This window comes from Cydia fagiglandana, chromosome 22, assembly GCF_963556715.1.
Source record: "Cydia fagiglandana chromosome 22, ilCydFagi1.1, whole genome shotgun sequence".
Lineage (NCBI taxonomy): Eukaryota > Metazoa > Arthropoda > Insecta > Lepidoptera > Tortricidae > Cydia > Cydia fagiglandana.
In genome coordinates, this window is record NC_085953.1 from 1,284,394 (window position 1) to 1,309,674 (window position 25,281).

The window sequence follows — 25,281 nt, forward strand, 5'->3', positions numbered from 1 at the left end:
CATACCACTAGATTCAAAGTCCTTCGCTGGAATTTTATATGGTGGCCGGCACGAGGCTACAAGGCTACAACACCACCATAATCTCACATTGTATGTATACTAGAGATGCACCGGATATCCGATTACTATCCGGTATGCGGTCTATCCGGCCATTATTTTACTATCCGGCCGGATACCGGATAGTGACCTGCTATCCGGCCGGATACCGGATATTAACATTGCTTGATTTCGGAGTAAGCAAATTGGATTTAAGAAACAGACACGGTCATAATCGTACTTGTTTATTATTTTAAAACAATTTAACCATTTCACTGACTTGCACGCGCACTCATTTCGAACCTAGAAATGAGTCCTAGTGAACGTTTTACTAGGAAACAGGTCAAACCTGCAGAATGCGCACTTGAAAAACCGAAATGTAGGTATAGTTCCGCTGGCCGAATATTCGGCGGCCGGATACCGGATATTCGGCCGATGGTCAGGCCGAATATCCGGTATCGGGTATCCGGCCAAACAACTATCCGTTGCATCTCTAATGTATACTCAATATAATCTGTTTGGCAGGGCATGACGTCGGACATCCCGAAGTACATAATCCACAAGCTGGGTCTGTCCCGGGATCCCCTGGCGGAGCTCCACGCCCCACCCCCGCCGCCGCAGCCGCCGCAAAACGCCTCGCCTTCTAAGTAAGTCACTAGCAATTTTTATAAAAAAAACAGTGAAATAATCTCATCTTCCGTAATTTTAAATTTTGAGCCTCTGTTAATGACAGATCGTTTGCTAATATTTTGCCACCATGGCTGTCAAGTTTTAACGCCATTGTTTCATCTAAGTTTTTTTCCGTTAACACATTCTCTGCCACCAACGCATGTCCGACTGTCATCCGATTACGATTTCAGCGCAATAAACATAAACAAGTAAAATAATCCACCTTTCGCAATGCATAAAAAACCTAAAATTAAAAAGTATAACGATACGATCTTAATTTCAGATCGCGGGGTCGCCAGTCGCCGCCCGGAGGCCCCGGCGGCGCTCCGCCCTCCGAGAGCGACTACCAAGTGATAAAGCTAATATCCAACGGGGCTTACGGCGCTGTCTACCTCGTCAAACACAAGCAGACCCGGACGAGGTATGTATAGCGTTATTTCAGTTAGATAATTTAAAACAATAAACCCTAGAAAACGACTACCAAGTGATTGAGCTGATCTTTGGAGATCGGTCACAAGGTCGCCAGTCGCCACCCGGAGGTCGCGGGGGTGCTCCGCCCCCAGAGAAAGACTACCAAGTGTACCAAGTAATAAAACTCATCTCCAACGGGGCTTACGGCGCTGTCTACCTCGTCAAACACAAGCAGACCCGGACGAGGTATATATAGCGTTATTTCAGTTAGATAATTTAAAACCATAAAACCTAGAAAACGACTACCAAGTGATTGAGCTGATCTTTGGAGATCGGTCACAAGGTCGCCAGTCGCCACCCGGAGGTCGCGGGGGTGCTCCGCCCCCAGAGAAAGACTACCAAGTGTACCAAGTAATAAAACTCATCTCCAACGGGGCTTACGGCGCTGTCTACCTCGTCAAACACAAGCAGACCCGGACGAGGTATATATAGCGTTATTTCAGTTAGATAATTTAAAACCATAAAACCTAGAAAACGACTACCAAGTGATAAAACTCATCTCCACACACAAGTAGACCCGGACGAGGTATAACGAGTACATTTAACCCTTTAGATACACTATGTGAAATCAATATCGTGAAAAAAAAAACACTATGGGACCAACCCTGATATTGTAAAATAAAAGGTTGCCTCATACGAAAAACTTATTCATTTTTACAACTTCGAATGACTTCGGAGTCCGTCCTGTTTTATTTTTACTTCAAAAAACGCTCTAAAATATAAGAATTAGCTGACAAGCAAAACTTGAAAATCATGTATTTTATTCCTTGTATGTATACGATGATACCACTTTTGGTTGTCAATTGGTAAATTTTAAGCTAACTTGGCAAAAGCTAATATACCAAGGACTTGATGGTTTTTTACCAGATTGCCATTTCATGGCTTTGTGACCCACCTTTTAGTATATTTTTGCATTAGACTGAACTTTTAAAATGTCTGTTTTATAATTTAATATTGTTTTGCTGCAGGTATGCGATGAAGAAGATTAGTAAAAACAACCTAATACTTCGGAATCAAGTGGAGCAGGCGTTTGCGGAGAGGGACATCCTCAGTTTTGCTGACAACCCTTTTGTGGTAAGATAGTGTGTTGATTCACCATCATCATCTCAGCCATAAGACGTCCACTGCTGAACATAGGCCTCACCCTTGGACCTCCATACGTGCCGGTTGGAAGCGACCCGCATCCAGCGTCTTCCGGCGACCTTAATAAGGTCGTCTGTCCATCTTGTGGGTGGACGCCCTACGCTGCGCTTGCTAGTCCGTGGTCTCCTCTCGAGCACTTTTCGACCACATCGGCCATCTTCTCTGCGTGCAATGTGGCCTGCCCATTGCCAGTTCAGCTTGCTAATCTGTGTTGATTACTTATTATTAATATGTGACAAAGATACCCATTACATTTTTAAAAAAAATTTATGTACGGTGTTTCATTTTCCAATTTTATACAGGTAACGATGTACTGCTCCTTCGAAACCAAACGCCACCTCTGTCTGATCCTCGAATTTGTGGAAGGCGGGGACTGCGCCACCCTGCTCCGCGCCGGGCCTCTACCACCCGACATGGCGAGACATTACTTCGCTGAAGCTGTGTTAGCTGTGGAGTATCTGCACTCTTATGGCGTTGTACACAGAGACTTGAAGCCTGACAAGTAAGCTACTTAACACACTATTAACCTTATTGTAATCGTAGCCTGACAATTAAGTCAAAGGCTGCGTCACTATAGTCCGCGCAGGGCCTCTACCACCCGACATGGCGAGACATTACTTCGCTGAAGCTGTATTAGCTGTGGAGTATCTGCACTCTTATGGCGTTGTCCACAGAGACTTGAAGCCTGACAAGTAAGCTACTTAACACGCTATTAACCTTATTGTAATCGTAGCCTGACAATTAAGTCAGAGGCTGCGTCACTATAGTCCGCGCCGGGCCTCTACCACCCGACATGGCGAGACATTACTTCTCTGAAGCTGTGCTAGCTGTGGAGTATCTGCACTCTTATGGCGTTGTACACAGAGACTTGAAGCCTGACAAGTAAGCTACTTAACACACTATTAATTCCTTCAGCTGTAATCGTAGCCTGACAATTAAGTCAAAGGCTGCGTCACTATAGTCCGCGCCGGGCCTCTACCACCCGACATGGCGAGACATTACTTCGCTGAAGCTGTGCTAGCTGTGGAGTATCTGCACTCTTATGGCGTTGTACACAGAGACTTGAAGCCTGACAAGTAAGTATCATGTGATATAGAAGGCTGCGCCACCCTACTCCGCGTAATGTATATTTGCGTCTCACATTTTGCTTAGTGAGAGAGTGAGAGGCAATGCACATTGGACCAAGAAATTGCCGAAATTGGACAGGTGAAATACCAACCTAAGTGATGTAGTTTAGGTACAAGACTGCGCAACCCTATAATAGCCCGCGTCGGACCTCTCCCACCCGACATTGCTATGCCGGTCAAAATCTTTGTCTAATGTGTATTGCGTCTCACATTTTGTTTAATGAGAGAGTGAGACGCAATGACATTGGTCAAAGAAATTGGACAGGTGGAACACCAACCTTAAATCCGTACTAATTCAAATTTTTCTTGTTTCAGTTTATTGATCACTGCCACCGGACATATAAAACTGACGGACTTTGGTCTTAGCAAGATGGGTCTCATGTCTTGTGAGTATCTTATATAATGTTCATACTTATTTTTCAGTGTATTTCCGTAATGTACAGTGTGTACTTAAATCGAATACGGTCAATAAAACGCCGTGTGGCGCAAGAAAACGGCCTCACTGCTTGACAGAGTGCGCGGGCGTACCGACAGCATTCTAATTACGAGACATAACATGACACATGACATTACGAGATACGAGCTTTTTATAGTAACTGCGAAAAAGCGTTGACAGTTACTTTTAAAAGCTCGTATCTCGTAACTTGTTTCTTTACATTGCGGGCCGAATTGTAATATGTGTAATATGTTAGTTAGTTAGTTGACAGTTACTTTTAAAAGCTCGTATCTCGTAACTTGTTTCTTTACATTGCGAGCCGAATTGTAATATGTGTAATATGTTAGTGAAACTAATTGGGGTTTTTTGATTTGACCAGCCTTTTTGACATCATTACTTGTTTACAGTGGCCACGAACTTGTATGAAGAGTACGCAGACAGGGAAGCGCGTCAGTTTTCTGACAAGCAAGTTTGTGGGACCCCGGAGTATATCGCCCCTGAGGTCATACTCAGACAGGTTAGTAGAGTTAGACCGTAAAAAGTCTGCAGCGATTTTGATAGTCCACGCAGTGCAAGTGTCATTTTAAACGTCAAACTTCTATGAAATTATGACGTATAAATAACACTCACACTGCGTGGGCTATCAAATCCGCTGCAGACTTTTATTGGTGCGACTATATAACACTTATGTACGAACACTTTATTATACTTATTTAGATGCAAAATGTTACAAGGAATAGGCAACTTGGACATACTACAGTATTTTCCAAACGGCTTAGGTACGTTGACTGATGTCATCTCAAAACAAATATGTGAGATTTTGCGTTTTTATGGTATAAATTGTATACAGGGTGTTTGGTACATCGTTTGCCAAATTAAAACGGAAGATAGGTTGAGTCATTTGCTGTCTTCTCAGGCCTAGAATTTTTTATTTTGGTGCAAAACATTTTTTTCACTTCTATGACAGTTTATCGTAAATTTCAAATATTTACTTGCGTAGTAGTAAAAAAAACCATGGCCAATTTTGTTTTTCTAGGCATGAGAAGATAGCAAATGACTCAAACTATCTGCCGTTTTAATTTGGCAAACGATGTACAGTCAAGGAATTTAAATTCCGACCCATTTCGTACTTTGTCACTGACAATCAATATGAAAGCCGCTAGAGACCTCATACGGTTGTCACTGTGACAAAGTACGAAATGGGTCGAAATTTAAATTCCTTGACTGTACGAAACACCCTGTAGATATGGCTGCTGTTACCGCGCCCAAGGGGGTTAAAAAATACTTACTTACTCCATTGGCTTAGCGACCCAAAATGAGACTTGGCCTCCGACATGAGACAGGGCCACTTTTCTCGGTCCTGTGCGACCTCTCGCCAATAGGGGATATTACTGCAATGTTCTGCCGCCAGAGTGCAGCACTACCGACTCAGTAAATTCATAGACTATATACATACTGTGCCTTAAACTGTTTTTTGACAAGTTTTCACTGACAATAAAATATGAAATTGATGCATCAAGGCGGTCTATTAACAAGGGCCTACCGGTAAATGAGAAAATCGAAATTTAGTTATCCGCCTCTTTATCGTTCGAATATGCGAGAGTGATAGAGAGGCAGAAATCGAACCCTCGATTGTCGTGTGTGAGTGACGTTCACTACGTCAATCACATGGCCTACCGTACGCATTATGTGTCATTGATGTTTGTTTACTGTATGTGTACAATTAGTGCCACCTACGCAGAGCTTTGCCTAATATTCCCTATTGGTGACTCGAAGTCAACAATTGTCAATTGTTGAGTTGATTGTTGTTGGTTGATAAATATTATAAATAATTAAATATATGTATATTTTTACTGTCTGTCCTCAGGGCTACGGTAAGCCAGTGGACTGGTGGTCAATGGGCATCATTCTCTACGAGTTCCTGGTCGGCTGCGTGCCCTTCTTCGGAGACACGCCTGAAGAATTGTTTGCTCACACTGTTAATGGTAAGTTGGTTGTTTATCCTCTCCAACTCCAGTACTTGATGATTTCAATAAGCTTCAAATCCTGGCCGTTTTTGTATTTATATTATCTATTATTGTAACCTGCAATAATATGTTACTCTTTGAAGGCCGCAATAATATGTGACACGCTGTTATGCCTCTAGAAATAAGATTGCGTCAGGTATTTTCGCGGCCTTCGTTGCGTAACATATTATTGCAGCTGTCTATACTTATTTTTGCTCATACGCTGTTAATTGTCTATAGCTATAGCGGTAGACCTCGCGAGTCTGTCTGTTCGATAAAAATGTGACGGCTGAATCGATAAATAAGTCCATATTGAACTTTTCACAAGAATGCAGCTGACAACCGCCGGACAGACATATACGAAATCATTTTTGCCCAAGCTGATACGGAGGCGCTTGGCTCCCGATCGTCGTGCTTGCTCGGTTAATTAATTTATTGTAATGGTAACAGATGACATTGAGTGGCCATCAGAAGAAGACTTTCCTATAGCAGTGGAGGCGAGAGCCATCATCACAGAACTACTCGCGCGGAACCCGAGGGACCGACTCGGAACCGGTGGCACGCATCAAGTTAAGGTTGGTTGGTCAGTCGCTGAACGACCTGACTTTAACCTACATTATTTGATCATGTAATGTTTTCATCTACCCTCAACTGGCTTAAGGAGCCATTTAAGGGTAGACTTTGTTTACTTTTGCCACTACTATACTCAGTCATCATCATCATCTCAGCCATAAGACGTCCACAGCTGAACATAGGCCTCCCCCTTGGACCTCCATTCGTACCGGTTGGAAGCGACCCGCATCCAGCGTCTTCCGGCGGCCTTAACAAGGTCGTCTGTCCATCTTGTACTCAGTATCTTAAGATATTTAAATATATAGAGTATAGTAGTGGTAATTATAGTATTTAAGTATTGTATTTAAAAGGGATTTCTTCCAGCTACTCTAATAAATCATAATGTTTGTATTTGAATAGGAACATGTGTACTTCTACGGTCTGGACTGGAACAACCTCCTGCGGCGGAAAGCAGAGTTTATTCCTCAGCTGGAGAATGATGAAGACACCAGTTATTTCGACAGTAAGTTTGAATTTGTTTCTTATTGAATTACTACACGGTAATTTTAAACCTAATGATAATCGACATATGTAGTTTATGTAGATGAAAGGTATAATTAATTATCTTTTTCTGCACTATTTGTATTTGTACTAATGCCTGTTTGTTTCTATGGTTGACTGGCTGATAATGCCAACTAGCATTAGTCTGCCATTTGTGCTCTGTTTACATTTCTAGTTTGTGTAATAAAGTTCTTTTGTGTAAGAAAATAAAAAGAGTAGTCAGCACTTTTTAATTGAATGTGATTGTTAAGCCAGAAAAAAAATTTACTGGTGGTGCTAATAGTGCTCGACATGCTAATGCCCACTCTATTGACAATGACTTAAGTTTCAAGATGACATGTACTGGGACCGCGTCGAGCACCAGTACCAGCACCTTATGTTTAAGGGCCAGTTGCACCAACCACATTTGACAGACTGATCAACGTCAGCCGGCGCACCCCGGCGCTATACTATGAAACTTTCCATACATCAAAATTTAGCGAATTCTTTAACGATACGAACAGTTTGGTGCAACCGACCCTAAATGCGTAACAATCTATTTGTTGTGTAGGCCGCTGCGACCGCTACAACCACAGTGAAGCGGATACAGACGAGGCAGCGGAAGCAACAGCGGAGGCGGGCGAGGAGGCGGGACTGTTTGCCGCCTTCTCTTCAACCTCGCCGCAATGGCGAAGACACACTTCTGCGGTGTCACATGACTCTAGGGTAAGTGTAGTATCTATACACCGACTATGACAGGCGTATACACAGGAGGAAGCGACAGCGGAGGCGGGACTGTTTGCCGCCTTCTCTTCAACCTCGCCGCAATGGCGGCGGCACACTTCTGCGGTGTCACATGACTCTAGGGTGAGTGTAGTATCTATACACCGACTATGACAGGCGGATACAGAGGAGGAAGCGACAGCGACGGCGAGGAGGCGGGACTATTTGCTGCCTTCTCTTCAACCTCGCCGCAATGGCGAAGACACGTCGGCAGTGTCGCAAGACTCGAGGGTATGTTGTTGTCTAAATTAAATATGCATGTAGAACTACCATATATGATTATTGCTAATATGTATGAATAATGGAGCGGCTAAACTAGTGTTTCTTTGAGTGGATCTGATGATGGAGCATAAAGGTGGCTACGTAATCTCATTAAGTTTAGGCTCATTACAATCGTGTTTTGAACGAACCTTAGCAATTAACGTATTGTGGCGATTTGTTTTCGGATTACTCATATTCATTTGTCTCCAGTAAAATGTACCCAGGAACCAGTCGTATTTTGTAAGTCTTTTAACAGTGTATTGTCGTTCCACAGAGCACGGACAGCTGGCCGGGTACACCCGACAGCGCTGGACCTCCGAGCACACCCACTGCTCCTTTACATCATCACCCGAGGTGTCCGGTAAGTGAATACAATTTTAATGCACAAAAAGCCATAAGGTAAACGTACTGGTGCTCGACCCGGTCCCAGTTAGTACATGTCATCTTGAAACTTAAGTCATTGTCAATAGAGGTGACAGAAAGGTGTCATCTATTGGGCATTAACATGTCGAGCACTAGTACGTTTACCTTCATCTTACATGAAAAAAAATACAATATTTGTGAGAGAAATTCGGTTCCTATCGTATAATAAATAGTGGGTTTGCTTGGACATCGTAAGACAAAAAAAACAAAATGGCGTTTACTCTGGTTGTCGCAGATGATAATCCCCGGCGGGTCGGCGTCGACGGCGGAGTCCTCGCAGACGGACTCGGACGACGTGTCGCCCGCCGCGCGCCGCCGCCCCGCGCTGCGCCCGCACCCCGCGCAGCCCTCCCGAGCGTGAGTCACTTGCTATTTCACTCGATCTCGGTACAAAAAGTACGGACGTTGACTGAATTAACATGACAAATACGAACGTCTCTGAGAAAATACGATGGAAAACAATTATGCACTATATCTGTACGTTTGCTCGTAGTAACGTAGTAGTTAAATAAATTTCTTTAATTCATAACTAACTAACTAACTATTTTGGCTCAGCGATCCAAAGAGAATCTTGGCCTCCGGAACGAGAGCGTGCCACCTGTCCCGATCCTGCGCAACTTCCTGCCAGTTACTGACGCGAAGCTGAAGCAGATTCATGAATGTATAAATATATCTTCCTACAGATCTGACGCACCGAAAAAAGAGGCGAAGAGCGTGGACAAACCTGATCGTCCGGAAAAGACGAAACCGATGGCCCTCGTCGCACCGAAGGCGATGCGCCGCTCGGCCTCCACCTCCGGACTCTCACTAGTTATACATCCAGGTAAGCAGAGGGCCTACCGCGAACCACGTTCGACGTGTTGCCTCCCTGTCACACTTACGTGTGAATTTACAAGTTCGACGGAGAGGCAACACGTCGAACGTGGTTCGCGATAAGCCCTACAGTTGCCACAAATGGTTACTTGTCACATGCACCTTCTGTCTATCTCCAAAATTAGAAAAGACGTAGACTCAAGTGTAGCTTGTAATTACTTTTGTTCGGTATTAAAACCATTACGCGCTTTACTATAATCATTTTCTTTTAAAACAATGACACGTAAAAAATTGTGTAATTTTTTCGATTTAATCTTGTACTAAAAGCACGTTTTTGTATATTTAATAAAGAACCAATGGAAAATATGTGTTTTGATTCAACAGAGTTCGATATATGTATAAACCACTTCATTTTTGGTCCTTCGAACCGGATTAATAATAGAGTCATAACTTTTATTAATGTTGTCGAAACTAATTACCTAAAATATACAATAAGTTGCCAAGTCATATTATTACAATAGATAATTTAATTGAATTTAAGAAATGCCTGTATGGATTTTTGGTACAAAAAGCATACTATTCGATAATGGAATATTTACTGGACACATTTTAATTTTAAGTATACTCTTATTTTGCTTGACATTTAACATAATTATTATTTTCGCTTGACATCATATTATAATTCGTGCATGCTCCATCTCTTCCGATTTTATATTTGTATGCCAAATGGCAAAACATAGTGAAACAAAAATTATTGTGTAACATCTTTATTTGACCTATGTTTATTACTGAATCGCAATTAGAAAGGGATTGAGATAGCTGTCAATCCATATTGATTTTGACGTAAGTGTATGGAAATCTGTTATTTCTAATCCCTTTCTGATCGCGGCATGATAATACAAATAAATAAATTTTGAATTTTTAATTATGACTACGAAGCCTTGATACAATATTGCTGTGACATTTATCATTTTTTCTGTCTGGTTGAAACATTAATGTGTCAGACGCTATTGCTTACGGCTGTCTTAGTATTTGGTATATCACGTACTGTCTTCACAGCGGAAGATACCGGCACCCATGGAGGCGCCGGCTCGCCCTGCGCGGGCAATACGTCAAGTACCAATTCTTCTCGAGACTCCTCGCCGTGTCGAGACCCGCCTTCGCCGTTCGCACATCATAATCACTCGTGAGTTTACATTATTGTAGATATTTTCAGAATTTCCATATATCATAATGTCCCTAAAACCAACGCCAAGACTCATAGTTTTAGAGATATCGGCACTTTTATATACCTTTTATAAACAGGATTCTTATATTTTCAGTCAATAATTGTGACTAATTTATGGTGAGTAGTTAATACCATCTGAATTATTGGGATGAACTAATGACATTTTCACATGGCGACCCTGCCAATATTCAGACTTGTTCTTGTCATGGCCTCGGTTTTTAAAAGGGTCAGTCATACGTAGGTGACTTTTGACATGACTTGTGGTTCCCACTGAATGGGGTTGGCCGGTCGAAGTATGAAGCAGATGGCGCTAGCATAGCTTGCCCTGTCCATACAATTGGGTAGGTAAAGTTTTTTGAAGATAGGAAAATTATATTTTTTTCCGATAGTATTTATTATAGCGATCACGGAAATGCAGCTCTTTTATTTTTATTTCATTTTATTGATTAAATATATTTTTTTAAATGATCGATATGACGTTTGTGAGATGGAATGGCAGATCCAAGTAATTCCTTTGCACGTAGTAAATGGGACGAGATAGAAAAAAAAACGATGTCAACTGTCAGTGTCACTTAGATCTCATTCCCGAAAAATAACGGACAAGCCTCATGTTACCTTGCGAATTGCTATTAATGTTATCATTGAGATTTTCGACGACCTCAGCACGACCCACGGACTTCTGATTCCCCACGACATCTGCGCGTATTTGGACAAAGATTGAATTTACTTTCGATAACTTGGCACTGCATAATAAAATTATTGGACAACGTTTTCTTCCCCACCCCTACACGACGGCCCCTACGCTGACCCTTGGACAGAGTTTTGCAAGAAAAATAAGCGAGTTCATACGAGATTGCGAGCAGATTCTACAAATTTGAAATTATTATCATAACAGTGATAAGCACAATGCCGTTGAATTAGAGGAGCAATGGCCGTACAGGAGTACGTATCCGTGAAATACATAGGTACATAAAACTTTCTTCACTTGTGTTTTGATTTTTATTATTAAATTGCCATGAGCTGTTAAGTTCGTAAACAAGAAATCGGTCTAATTTTTTCTAACAATTTCAACCATCTGTTAGTTTTGTGTGGTTATCCTCATTTTATGAATGTTGTTCTTATTTTCAGGTGGATGTAAACATTCATTGGCGGTATTATACTGATGGCTAATTAGAACCATTGAGCCATGACATACTTCCTTGCAGTGTTATTCGGCTAAGCCTCGAGCATCCTGTGAATCTGAAGGATATAATTATTTCCATAAAAAAGAGCAATCGAATTAGGACCAAGATATCCCGAGAAGGGGTTCCGTCTATTTGGCATAACTTCCGTGACCCGAAACGCATCTGGCATAACCCATTTCGCAGAAATGTATTTCGACGAATGTTAAATTTGCAGAAAGCTTCAGTTTGTATAATATGCAATAGGCCGAATGTTTGCAAGTCCGAATCTTAAATAGACTACTATTATTTTGGCCGACTTTTGATACGAATAATTTTATTTTGCGTTTGTTTAAATGTCCGAAATGTGATTTGCATAATCTGTTTAGCATAATAGGATTTAGGCGAATATTTACATCGCAGAAAACGTATTTCGTATTTCTTTCTATTTGGTATAACTTGTATGATCTAAAACGCATCTGTCATAAGCTACATTTAGCAGAATGGCACATAGCATTAGCGCCTGCGCTTTGCTACGCAAGGGCGAAGGGGCTGCTATGCCCGTAGCGCCGGAGCAGATGCGGAGCCCAACAAAAAAACTGTTGCTAGAAAAGTGGGTTAGGTTAGGTTAGAACTGCGACCCCACGGAAACAATCTATTGCCAGAAAAGTGGGTTAGGTTAAGTTAGATCTGCGACCCCACGAAAACAAACTGTTGCCAGAAAAGTGGGTTAGGTTAGGTTAGAACTGCAACCCCACGAAAACAAACTGTTGCCAGAAAAGTGGGTTAGGTTAGGTTAGAACTGCGACCCCACGAAAACCAACTGTTGCCAGAAAAGTGGGTTAGGTTAGGTTAGAACTGCGACCCCACGAAAAAAAACTGTTGCCAGAAAAGTGGGTTAGGTTAGGTTAGAACTGCGATCCCACGAAAACAAACTGTTGCCAGAAAAGTGGGTTAGGTTAGGTTAGAACTGCGACCCCACGAAAACAAACTGTTGCTAGAAAAGTGGGTTAGGTTAGGTTAGAACTGCGACCCCACGAAAATAAACTGTTGCCAGAAAAGTGGGTTAGGTTAGGTTAGAACTGCGACCCCACAAAAACAAACTGTTGCCAGAAAAGTGGGTTAGGTTAGGTTAGAACTGCGACCCCCAAGAAAACGAACTGTTGCCAGAAAAGTGGGTTAGGTTAAGTTAGAACTGCGACCCCATGAAAACAAACTGTTGTTATTCGGCGAAATGAAATTATGAGAAATAATAGTTGCGAGTTGCGAAACATTCGGCGAATTAATTTCAGCCAAAAAATATTGGGCCTACAACATATATGATTCTCGCAAGTATGCAAAACATTTCTATGCCATAAGATTTTATGTTTGTAGTACATTATGCTTAATGGCGAATTATGCTAAAATAAATTATTACAAATAAAATTATGCGAAATGAAACAGATACCAGGTCTCGATTCGGACATTAAAATTATGCCAAAAGACACTTCGATCAATAAAAATTATGCGTCGAGCACGTATGCGCAACAATCCAGTACCAAGTGAGTTTATGCTAACAGTATATTATGCCTAAAGTTATTATGCACAATAGAATTATTACAAAAAAAATTATGCCAAAGATAGGGGAACCTCTAAAGACATTTTATAAAAAATGCAATAAAATGAAAATGGGAGACTCTCTTATTTTAACAATGTTACAAGATCATGACAATGTTATGGTACTTATTAAAATTTTAAAACTCTGAAGGATATAATTATTTCCATAAAAAAGAGCAATCGAATTAGGACCAAGATATCCCGAGAATCTAAAGACATTTTATAAAAAATGCAATAAAATGAAAATGGGAGACTCTCTTATTTTAACAATGTTACAAGATCATGACAATGTTATGGTCTATACTTATTAAAATTTTAAAACCAACATGTCTTTATCTTTGACTTGAACATTTACAAATGATTTGGGTTAAGTTTTATGAAATGCAACTTATGCTAAAAATCTATTATTATTATATGTCAAATCATCGTGAACTCGATGTTGCTTAAGGCGTATCCAGATTATTCAATTTTTCGCCAATCTGATTAAATTGCCCGATCGAATCGGGACGTACGGACGCAAACGCCAATTTGGCTCGCCGAATTTAACCGCCGATAATGACCGATAAAATGAGGTGCGGACACAAGAACACCAATTTGTGAGGCTAGTATTTTCGTTATGGGGCATTTTTTCAATTTAAATGGCTCTAATATCACCATAAATCTAAAATTGGAGATTGACGCCAATTTCATTTCTGATCAAATCGACCGATTTGATCAGTCCCGTCTGGATACCGCTTTAGCACCGCGAAAGGGCGCTGCGCGGTGCGCGCGGATTGACGCATGCGCGTACCGTATGCTTAGTATCTATGGTAATATAATTTTAAAAAATATGCAGATAAAAGGCGGCAAAGTTTATTCGTTGTGCAATACTCAATAAGTTACCGCTTGTTATTTTAATACTCGTAATAAACAAAATGAGTTCAAGTGACGAAAACGACCTGGAATAGACGGCACACCGCCTCATTTGAAAGCAGAAGCAAACTTAATCATGAATAACTAGCTTCCTGCTAAGTCCAGGGACAAATACAACAGGACTTACGACATGCTCATGCTGTGGAAGGACACAAGAAGGACAGCCAAAACGCAAGAAACACCTACTCTGAAAGTGGTTTTTAGCGTATTTCTGTGACCAAGTGAAAACTAAAAAGCCATCTACATTTAATATAAACTAAGAATATGCGTTGTTTTTTTAATTGTATTCGCGTCACTTTACCCCTATTAAATACGCTTTACTACATTGAATTTGTTTTATTTCCTCACATAATTTGAGAATAGTGCTTACTATGTATACCTCAATGGAAGCAAAAATATAGTTGATACACTTGCTACTTGTGTATAGTGGCAAATGTATTAAACCCGCAATCAACACTAATCAGTATGTAAACAGGCCCCAACGTGAAGCACATTTACCCTACAGACATACTTATCCATATTGACCATATTTGAACCTCTCAACTCTCTTCAAGGGCACGCCACACAGCGTGATTCTATATACTGTTGTAATGTTAATGCTTAAGGATAATAATTTGTGGATTTATAAAATAAAACGAAACGAAATTTACTGGATTTATATTATAATATTTTGGATTTATATTATAAGTTTTCTAAAGTACAGTCGCCATCAGATATATTGGTGCAGCTAGGATGCTCATAAATATCTGAACACGCCTCTATTATCAGGGCGTGCGTGTTCAGATATTGTGAACACCTTGCCGAGCCCATATATAATAGCCAATAACGACCTAGTTATAAGACTATTACAATCTTAATCATTATGTATGTATAATACAACAATCACGTTTATATAGTCCTCACAAACGTATAAGTTACCATTTTGGCCAATATATCTTCAAAGCTTGGCACCGAATCGCTGTTAAAGACTTTGGTGTGCTCAAATACGCTGAATTTGGAAAGTAACGTCTGTACTGTCTTGTAGACGGTACGACGCACTTTGAGTTCATCTCTGTAATATTCTATTTCCATTCGAACGTTTCCGGGATCGTCTCCATCTATTGTGTTGATACTGAGATCCAAAATGACTCGAGTAGCAGTCCAAGAGTCGTGGTGAAGGCGTTAATGAAAATGTTCTCCAAGAAGCAGTGCCAAGTAGTCGAAAGCAATCGTTATCATTATCAAAATATCCGTGTTGAGCGTGCTAGGGACGTTAAAAATACTTATTCTAGAAATCACACCGACATCCAATTACAAGAAAACACAAATGTTTCGTCCGACCATTATTTTCAAATTATTTGCAAGTTATTTTCCAAGAATGACACTGACAGTTGACATCGATTTTTTTTCTATCTCGTCCCATTTACTACGGCAAAGGAATTAATTACTCGAATCTGCCATTTCACCTCACAAACGTCATATCGATCATTTAAAAAATTATATTTAATCAATAAAATAATATAAAAATAAAAGAGCTGCATTTCCGTGATCGCTATAATGAATACTATCGGGAAAAAATATAATTTGCCTATCTTCAAAAAACTTTACCTACCCAATTGTGTTAAAATCTTGTTTTCAGCCCTAAAATTGTGTCAAATGTGTGCCCTGGATGCCCTTTAAGCCAAATCTCATGACTAGAGAAAGGGGCAAGCTATGATGGCGCCATCTATGCAAACCTTTGACAGTTAACGCATTCACTGCGAGGGGCGTGGCCTAGGAACAAACTTGTATGACGGTGAACGCACATGTGCGTCGGGGGCAGTGAATGTTAAACCCATTGTTTTTTTCGTGTCATAGGCTGATCCAATCCTCCAAACCGCCGATCGTGGTCCGGCGCGGCCCGCGCGGCTTCGGGTTCACGATCCACACGGTGCGCGTGTACTACGGCGACACGGACTACTACACCATGCACCACCTGGTGTCCGCCGTCAGCGAGCAGGGCGCCGCCTGGGCCGCGGGGCTCCGCGCCGGCGACCTCATCACGCAGCTCAACGGCGAGTCCGTGCAGGGGCTGCTGCACACGCAGGTCCGTGCCGTTTCTTACCCGTACTAAAAGCAGGCGAGGCTCACTCCGCGATTTCGTCGCCTAGCTACAGGTAGCTAAAAGTACATCCGTTCCACACCAATTATGGTGGCTAGCCATAAGCCGCGCGTGGCGCTGTCGCCACCTAGCGGTCATATCTGTCTTGATTGTAACAGACGCGCTTTGTTAGAGAGTGAGTCCTCTGTAACCGTATTTAATTGCAGTAAGGTTTACAATACAACCGCTTTGTACGCGATTGGACTACTACGTTGTAAACTGCAACTGCACTGAAACCGTACCGTGATGTCGACGCGACACGAGGCGCAACACAACTCTCTTCTGACTTCCTCACTTGTATACTTGGTTTGGTTAAAAGTTACAGTGCATACGATCAAACACTGTTGGAGCTGTGCGTGCATTTTTTTAAATGGCGTACTTAATGCCTAAAGATATTCACAGGCATTCACATTTTGTTCGGTCCTGCGCGGATTCACTCCAGCTTTCGCCGGCGCCGAGCTCACTGAGAAATACCTCCACTCTATCCACCTGTATATTGAGCTTATAGGTCGGCCCACGTATGGTCTTGTGATTGCCCGATCTTCTCCCACTTTTTCGCGGTTATTTTAAAAATATGTATTCGTTAACTGAACGTTTGTCTCTGTACCAGGTTCTCCGGTTACTGCTGGCGGCGCCGCACGCCACCCTGCGCGCCACGCCGCTCGACCAGACCACTATACAGGTAAACTTGCCTTCTCCATTTTGGGTAAAGGTTCTTGACTTGTCATATTTAATAAATCAAAATTCACAATAACAGTCTTGAATTGATCGACTTATTCGTTTTAATGTTGATTGATTAATAATTGGATAATGGTGGAATTCATTGGTTTGCATCTTGTTAGAAATTAAAAGGTTATTATTTAACCCCCTAAGGCCCAAGGTCCTACCTATAGTACTTATTCAGTTCAATGGAATTTTAATCATATTCGATTGGAACAAAGTTGCTTTTGCTTTGTTTCGTCGAGTTTTTGAACAACGCAAAATGAACTCTATTTCCTGCATTGTAGGTTCAAATTTCTGTGGAAAATTTTGCATTTTTCATTTGTATGGCTGGGCCTTAGGAGGTTAATTGGTAGGATAAGTTTTTATAAAGTGTATGTCTAAGCCTCTAAGGGCCACTTGCATCTTCCCACTAACCCGGGGTTAACCAGTTAAACCTGGAGTTACTATGGTTACCAGTACAATTTGACACTAGGTTTACTGTTTAACCGCTTAACCCCGGGTTATTGGGATTGGTGCAAGTGGGCCTAAGACATTGAACATAAAGTTGTGTATATATTATTAATAATACGCGTGGACCGGACAAACAGGCTATCAGACAGCGAAATTATTCTTCAGTTTTGCTACACGATTTTCGTAACGATTCATCTCCACACCACGCCTGCTCGCGACTATTTAAACAGTGAATCAAATATGAAATGTACCTAACTATAGTTTAGAAGGTTCAATTTCCATTGACTACTCGAGTTAACCTTTTTTACGCCAATGACGGACATATCCGCAGTATCCGCACCGTAGGTCCGACGCCGAAGACGGATTAATCCGTCACATACCACAGAGCAACATAGACCAACGTGCATATGCATAAAGTTCAATTTCAGTTTTGGCACTTCGGTGACGTGGCGTCTGAGTGACAGCTCGCATGTTTATAGTCCGTTTTTTTTAGCATTAGAAAGAACTTCGTAGAAGAAAGCTTGAGGTTCTAAATCCGGCACTTTTAGCGGTAATAATTTGAAGTAAATTATATGTATTGACCATGCTACATTAGATAATTCAATAATTATTAACAATTAAAGAGCCTGATAAAAACTGCACGCTTGCTTCTGTGGAGTTCTTTCTAATGCTAAAAAAACGAACTAACATCTAGTATTATAAGTCTAAAAGCGGTTCAATAACTTCCAAGTTACGAGCAAGTGTGTTGAAAAATACCTTGGAGAACTTGGGAGTAAAGAGTACGGTATACGCAGGCGGGAGGGAGACGACGAATCGGTGGCGGTCGCCGAGCGTCGGCCCCGCCGCGGCCTCGTCCGAGACGACGATGCTCGCTGTTCAGGAGGATCTCTACTAAGAGGGCTTCGCAGGAAATGCACCAGGTACCATCCCACATTCTCAATAGGGTATTATACTGTATTTAAAATAATTTATTTTACACCATGCATAAAATAAAGCACCAGATAATTATTAGAAAAACATACATAGGAATTATTTTTAAACACAAGTTCTATTTAATAAATTTGTTTGCTACTTTTCTATTGTATTTCTGATTGTAGGTGTTTTTTTTTTTTTAAATATTGTCATTTTTGGATTGTACTTAATATTTACTGTAAAAAAAAAGAAAAAAACTCTTATGTTGTGTGTTGCTGTGTCCGAGCGTCGACACTTTTCATTCAAGTAAATTTGAATGTACAATCTGTAGCTACATGTGTGATCCTGTAATTGGCTTTCCATCTCTTATTAATGTGGCATACTCTGTATAGACAGCTGTTGGATCTCCATAACATAAATAAATAAATAAAATAAATCGAATAGAAATATAAAAAAATAGGTGAGTTGACCGTGACGTCACGATGTAATGTTTCATATAAATTCCATACTAGCAAATCGTTTTGACAGTTCTAAAAAAGTTACTGATTTAACTAATAGGAAAATACCCTATGAAAAGGGTACTTATTGTTGGTTGTCAATAAAGCGCCATTTCCATATAGCTTCAATTTGAAATCAACCTTATCGACCACCGACAATGTGGTAACTTTTGGTTGAAAACGTCGCAACTGTCTATAGGTTAACCTTATTACAAAAAGCATAAGGTCCTCCGATAGACAGTTAACCTCTAGTCGCCCAGAAACCTATAATAAGGTCTCCTGTTCCATTCTAATTTGAACTTAGTGTTGACAAAATAAAATTTAATTTTGCTTGGCACGGTTTGACGTTTGGGCGGCAAGAGGTTATGAGTGTTGCTGTTTGTACGAGTTTATTCATTAACAGTTACTTACATCTCACATGGGCCATTCGGGTGTTATTCATAACAATTAAATAAATAAACAAACCCCTATTCCAAAAAAAAACTCTTACATCATTTTGGAAAACGGCGGGTACTCTTCAAACTGCTGGATTGATTATTATCAAACATAACTAAGAAACGCCGCAGGGAAATTCACTATCACGTAAAAAAAAACTGCATCGAAATCGGTCCATTCGTTTGAGAGCTACAGACAGATATTGACGTCAAACGTATAACACTCTGGCGGTTAAAAATGGAGTTGGATACAAGTCTAGTGTTCATCTAATCTTCTGACATTGCATGTATATTCACAATCGTTCATTTGGGACCTAATAAAAATAAGAAATATTTATTAGCAAAAATTTACAAAACACAGATTAGATTTAATTATCAAGGTAGAATATAAGTGGGTGACCATTTCTGCCCTCCTAAGCTAAAAAGCGGTATTTGCATAAAATTTTCATTTTCATCACAATCATTCAACAAAACTTTATTTTAAGTTAAATTTAGTTAATTTGTAGTTAGTTTTTCGATGTAAGTGTATGGACCAAGGTCTGAAATAAATGATTTTTATTTTTTATTTTTATTTTTTTATTTTTTATTGAAAATACGTCCTTCCCTCCTAAGCTAAAAGGTCGTATTTTCAATGAAAATTTAATGCAAATACCGCTTTTTAGCTTAGGAGGGCAGATTTGGTTATATTATGTTGCAATATAATAACTAGCCTTCTAATGTTCCTACGTATAGTACTTACTTATTAAGTTTGATGAAATTTAAATCAAATTTTCGAGTCTCTATTGTTTCCCAAAAAGCTTCAAGTCATAATGTATTGTTTGCCCGTATTTTCTTGGTTCAGAACCGGGTAACTTTTCAGGATTGCCATAAAACAAACCTAACCTGACTGATAGAATCTTACGAAAATCCTGAAAAGTAAACGGTTTCAGTTTTATGACAAACATTACAATATTATGACTTAAAACTTTATGGGCTTTGTTTCCCATTTTCGACGAATTTTCAAATGGATTCAGTTGCATTTTTTTGTGTAGTAACATTTTCAAACGACGAAAAATCAACTCTATTCTCTACGCTATTTCACTGGCAATTTTTGTATTTTATTCTTGCGTGGCTGGGTATTAGGAGGGTGGAGTAGAATCAGAATGTGACAATGTTATATGTTGTAACAGATGGTGTCAGGGGTGGAGCTGGCATCCCCGTCGGCGCCCTCGTCGCCCTGCGGCGATAGTCCTCTGCACGCTGCCGCCACCACCACGCACTACCAACGGTATGGTTTAATATTCCTCCATCGTGATAGAACAGGGGTTGGCAAACTTTTGAGAAGAAGAGCCAACCGCAATAGAAATCATGTATCTAACCTGTGATCACCTAGTATTTTGAGTGACTTAAAGAGACGCAATTGTATAGTCAGCAGTAATAGTTGCTAAGCGGGCGAGATGTTCAAAACGATCTTCACACGACTTTATTGCTAACGCGTCAAGGTAATTTTGAACACCTCGCCCGCTTAGCAACTTCTGCTGCTGACTGTACCTCTAAAAAGCGAGCTGCGGTTTGTCGACCCCTGTGATAGACCAAATACATGTACCTGTAAATTGCAGTAGTATTATTTCAATTTTCAATTTCAATTTATTTATTTAAAACAAAATGCAACTTTACAGGACTAGCCTAAGTCATTACATTTCTTACACCTAAGTTCAAAATACAAAATAAATATAACATAAAAAAAATAACAATAATAGAAGTATGGAAAAATTACATAAGGTCATCATATCATAAAATTGGTATACATTGGTATACGTATTATAAGGAACATTATATTCTAGGCCGTCTTCGCTCCACGGTCTAAAACATAAGCTGGTAGCGGGCGGGGCGGAGGTCCGCCGTGCGTCGCTACAACACATGCCGCTGTCGCCTCTCGCTCGGACGCCGTCGCCGTCCCCGCAGCCGCCGCCGCAGTCGCCCACCAGGTAAGAAAAATCATTTTGAAACCCGCGAACTATAACTAAATCACATTGAGACCAACGAACTTATAGAATAACTGTAGCCTCCTGAGTCCCCCTTGTCATTGTTGCAGTTTTGAATTTGGAACCTTCTTGTATAGGGATGTTTCCTGTACTTACAATAAATTATTTCAAACCGTGCACGAAATAAAGCATCAGATAATTATTAGAAAAACAGATCGCAGCTACTTTTAAACACAATTTGTATTTAATAAATCGGATTCAAGTATAAAAAGTAGGTGAGTTTACCGTGACGTCACTATATTCGTTCTCATATAAATTCCATATTACAGTTTCGTTTTGACAGTTCTAAAAAAGAAGCTGATTTGACTAGTAGGAATGTAGCCTATTCCACTTTAATTGAAAATTCCATTTGGATTAAATCCTTTATAAAGACCTCAGGGACTCAGGAGAGCAGAACTACTCAAAAATTACCCATGCCCAGACCGAATTATTATTTGCCTCGAGCGTCTCAACTGCTGTGTAGCGCGCAGTTTGACACTGACTATTTTTATTGACCAATTCTATTTGAAATAGGAATTTGTTTTGTTTTTTATTTGTTTAAACTTTATTGCACAATAAATGAAGAGTACAAATGGCGGACTTAATGCCAGAAGGCATTCTCTACCAGTCAACCATGGGCTAAACCGAAAGATCTAGTTGGTGCAGGCTCAGAATACTGTTGAATTTGTGTACGTATTGGGTAAAAATTATAATTTCTCGATCAGGGGAATGCTATGAAACAGTAAGAGCGGTACTCTGGTTCTATAACCTGTCTAAGTTTTGATATAAATAAGATACAATTGGCTGATATAAATAATATACATTGCCACATAACAAAAGTAATACTTTAGAAGTTTAGACAATTGTAAAATCAGATTACCGATCCTGTTTTTCCGGGATGAATTGATGAAAATATCAGAAACGTTAAAGAATGTGCTCACTTGTGGTGTCTGTCATAAATCATAATCACGATGTGAATGTACAAATGCATAGATATCTAAATATATTTAAATTCACTTTACACTTTCAAAGGATTTCATGGGCACACTACATTACTTCATTTCCGCTGAATGTCTGCACTCATATTACGCACGATATTCATTTTCTCAACGCGAAATTGGTTAGGTTTTATACTGTCATATCTTGTTCTTTTAAAATGAAACTCTTTTTTCATCCATAATATAAACGAAAAGTGTAATTTAATAAATAAGAAAACTAAGAGAAAAAATAAGATAAGAAAAGATAAGAAAAAATAAGAAAACTTAAAAAGTTTAGGATGAAAGTTGCAATCCAATTTGCAATTTCCTTCCTATTTTTTTTTTGTTTTGTTCGACTTGACAGTGTCAAACTTTCACTTTGTTATTGGTGAAATAAAGGTCTAGAGTTAGACCAAGTTAAGTCTGCAACGATTTTGATACTACATGCAGTGCAAGTGTCATTTTAACCTTTTCGACGCCGTGTCAAACACAAAAGCTGTCACTCGGACGCCGAGTCACCGAAGTGTCAAAACTGAAATTGAACTTTATGCATATGCACGTAGGTCTTTGTTGCTCTGTGGTCTGTGACCGATAAATCAGTCTTTGGCGTTGGACTTGCGGTGCGGATATATCGGTCATTGGCGTCCAAAAGGTTAAACGTTAAACTTCTATGAAATTATGAGGTATAAGTAACACTTGCATTGCGTGTGCTATCACAATCTTTGCAGACTTATCTTGGTCTAAGTGTAATCGTTTTCACGTGTACCTTTCAATATCCTCCTGAGATTAAATGTACATTACAATGTACAGTCAGCAGCAGATATACCTGAGCGGGCAAGGTGTCCAAGAAAACATATACACTTCAATCGTCACAAAAATAAAGACATCTAAGATGTCATTTTCACGTAGGCTTTCAGTTCGTCACAAATACCTTAACTTCTGAGTTTTTCATTAACACATACACCCTTATTTAATCACAATGACAATAACGGTTAAAAAGTCAGTGGTAACTAAGCAATCAAATTCAAGCTGCTGTCATTAATACCTACACGCACTGCCAATCACGTACGTCAGCAGACAGGGTGCCACCAGTTGCTAAGCAGTTGTTATTTCAATGGTAACTAAGCATCAACATTTTATCTGTTTAACTTTAAAATAAATATTGTAGCACTACGAATTGACACCTCCTTTCTTAAAGAAGTATTTTATCGTTAAGTGTCAAACTTATACAATAAATAAGTAGGTTCTACTAGAATGATCGGTTTTTTTATTTTAACTGTCATATGCAGCTGTTCTTCCAAACCGTTGATCATGTTATATACCTATGTTAATATATTTATTTAGCCCAATTATTGTAGTAATAGCGGAGTCAGTTATGAAGTTGACCCAAAAATTTTTTATTAAGCTATGAGCTTCATCACATATGATCTTTGAGTAATTCTAAGCATTTCAAGCCTGGGAGGCAATAAGGGGAGGGGGGGTACAAAGATGGCCGCCACCCGTCATCATTCAAAAAAATCTGTTCTGGTCCTGGTGGCTACTAGGGCAAGTTTGGTATCATTTTCGTATAAACCGGAGACGTAGAATTCATTGCTGATATTTGTTTTTTTCAGCTTCATAGTAATTTTACAAGAAAAACGTAAAAAGATGAAAATTTAGGATGGAGATATTTGCTTTGAGAGCTAATAACTTTTGTATAGTGGCCAAAAATATCATATAAAAAATACTATAATAAAGCCTAGTTCATGCAGATTCTAAACATATACACGTTGAGTAATATCCTACTGCAAAAAGATGGTGAAAAAATTATTAAATGACCGCAGCACGGGTAGTTGGACTTTCGTTTATCTTGCGGACCGTCGTTTATCTTACAAAATGATGAGTACGAGTATCTACGTAGGTATGCTTACTTTGCTAGATTTTATGATGACGAATAAAATACTTTCATCCATACATAATTCATCATACAGACATAATTTTATGCACTTTAATTTTAATGTACTTGCAACGATTTGAGTGGGGCCTAGTGTTATTTGACCGGTGTTTTCTGTAAGGTGCAGGTAAGTACGTAGTTCCCCAGTTGGGGTCTGCTCGGATAGATCTGGAATGACATCCGCTGTGCTGTGCCCTACCACACAAAGCGAGATGACATTTACAGTGCCCATACCCCTCTTTTGAACGTAGTTTAAGGATATACCCGGGTCCAAAATTGGGTCCGAGAAATAACTGTTATAAATGAAATTATTCTAATAAAATAGCGCTCTTATTTTTGCTGATAATATTAAAACACTATTTATGAGAGAAATTGTACTACTTAGGAAGAGGCAAAATATTTATTTTCACGATAATTTTCATGCTATAACTCACTTTAAGTAATTTTATAGGTACTTACTTGTTGTTTTTAATAAATAACTTCAACCTGCACATAACATTCATTTGGATTTGATTTGGTTTGATTTTGTTTGATATTTTACATTTAATATTTGCTTCAGGTTGGTGTGGTGAAAAATTCTGTGTTTCACTCGGCGGCAAATTTTGTTTAACCCTTACAACGCTCAAGATTCCATTTTTCAAACCACTCACTACGCTCGTGGTTCAATTTTGAAATCTCTCGCTTGATCGGGTATCAATATTAGCACGAGCGGTTAAACAACAACTTTGCCCCCTTGTAAAACAAATAACTATTATGCGGAGAGCTTACATTTAGAAATCATAACAGCTATGTATATTTGTCATACTAATATAGGTTATGCAAGTATGACTTGGTGACAAACCAACGAAGCCCCGCGGGGCTTCTATTTTCTGCTCTGAGGGATAAAAGGTAACTAACGAACCTAACCTAACCCAACCTGAAATTGCGGTTGTACATGATCTTATTTGTTAAGCGAGCCGCCCTCCTCTTTAGACATGGGGATACCTGTGTGTATTTTTTTAACCTATACCAGAATTATGTCTGTGTACTGGAAACTGCGGACATTAAATATACAGAAAGCATTTTATTCGTCATTAT

At 39.7% G+C, this 25,281-nt stretch overlaps 1 protein-coding gene across 1 annotated transcript in view; it reads left to right on the top strand.

Moving 5' to 3' along the window:
- LOC134675580 (microtubule-associated serine/threonine-protein kinase 3) overlaps window positions 1-25,281 on the top strand; it is a 102,211-nt gene that overhangs the window by 59,703 nt on the left and 17,227 nt on the right. The window contains exons 12-30 of the mRNA XM_063533881.1: window positions 562-683; window positions 989-1,126; window positions 2,145-2,250; window positions 2,622-2,821; window positions 3,762-3,832; window positions 4,290-4,399; window positions 5,750-5,867; window positions 6,339-6,463; window positions 6,861-6,963; window positions 7,552-7,706; window positions 8,299-8,385; window positions 8,683-8,804; window positions 9,131-9,270; window positions 10,320-10,446; window positions 15,993-16,221; window positions 16,886-16,957; window positions 18,243-18,368; window positions 20,461-20,558; window positions 21,115-21,258. Coding sequence (XP_063389951.1) covers window positions 562-683; window positions 989-1,126; window positions 2,145-2,250; window positions 2,622-2,821; window positions 3,762-3,832; window positions 4,290-4,399; window positions 5,750-5,867; window positions 6,339-6,463; window positions 6,861-6,963; window positions 7,552-7,706; window positions 8,299-8,385; window positions 8,683-8,804; window positions 9,131-9,270; window positions 10,320-10,446; window positions 15,993-16,221; window positions 16,886-16,957; window positions 18,243-18,368; window positions 20,461-20,558; window positions 21,115-21,258 — 2,393 coding nt within the window. The remainder of the gene's footprint in view (window positions 1-561; window positions 684-988; window positions 1,127-2,144; window positions 2,251-2,621; window positions 2,822-3,761; window positions 3,833-4,289; window positions 4,400-5,749; window positions 5,868-6,338; window positions 6,464-6,860; window positions 6,964-7,551; window positions 7,707-8,298; window positions 8,386-8,682; window positions 8,805-9,130; window positions 9,271-10,319; window positions 10,447-15,992; window positions 16,222-16,885; window positions 16,958-18,242; window positions 18,369-20,460; window positions 20,559-21,114; window positions 21,259-25,281) is intronic.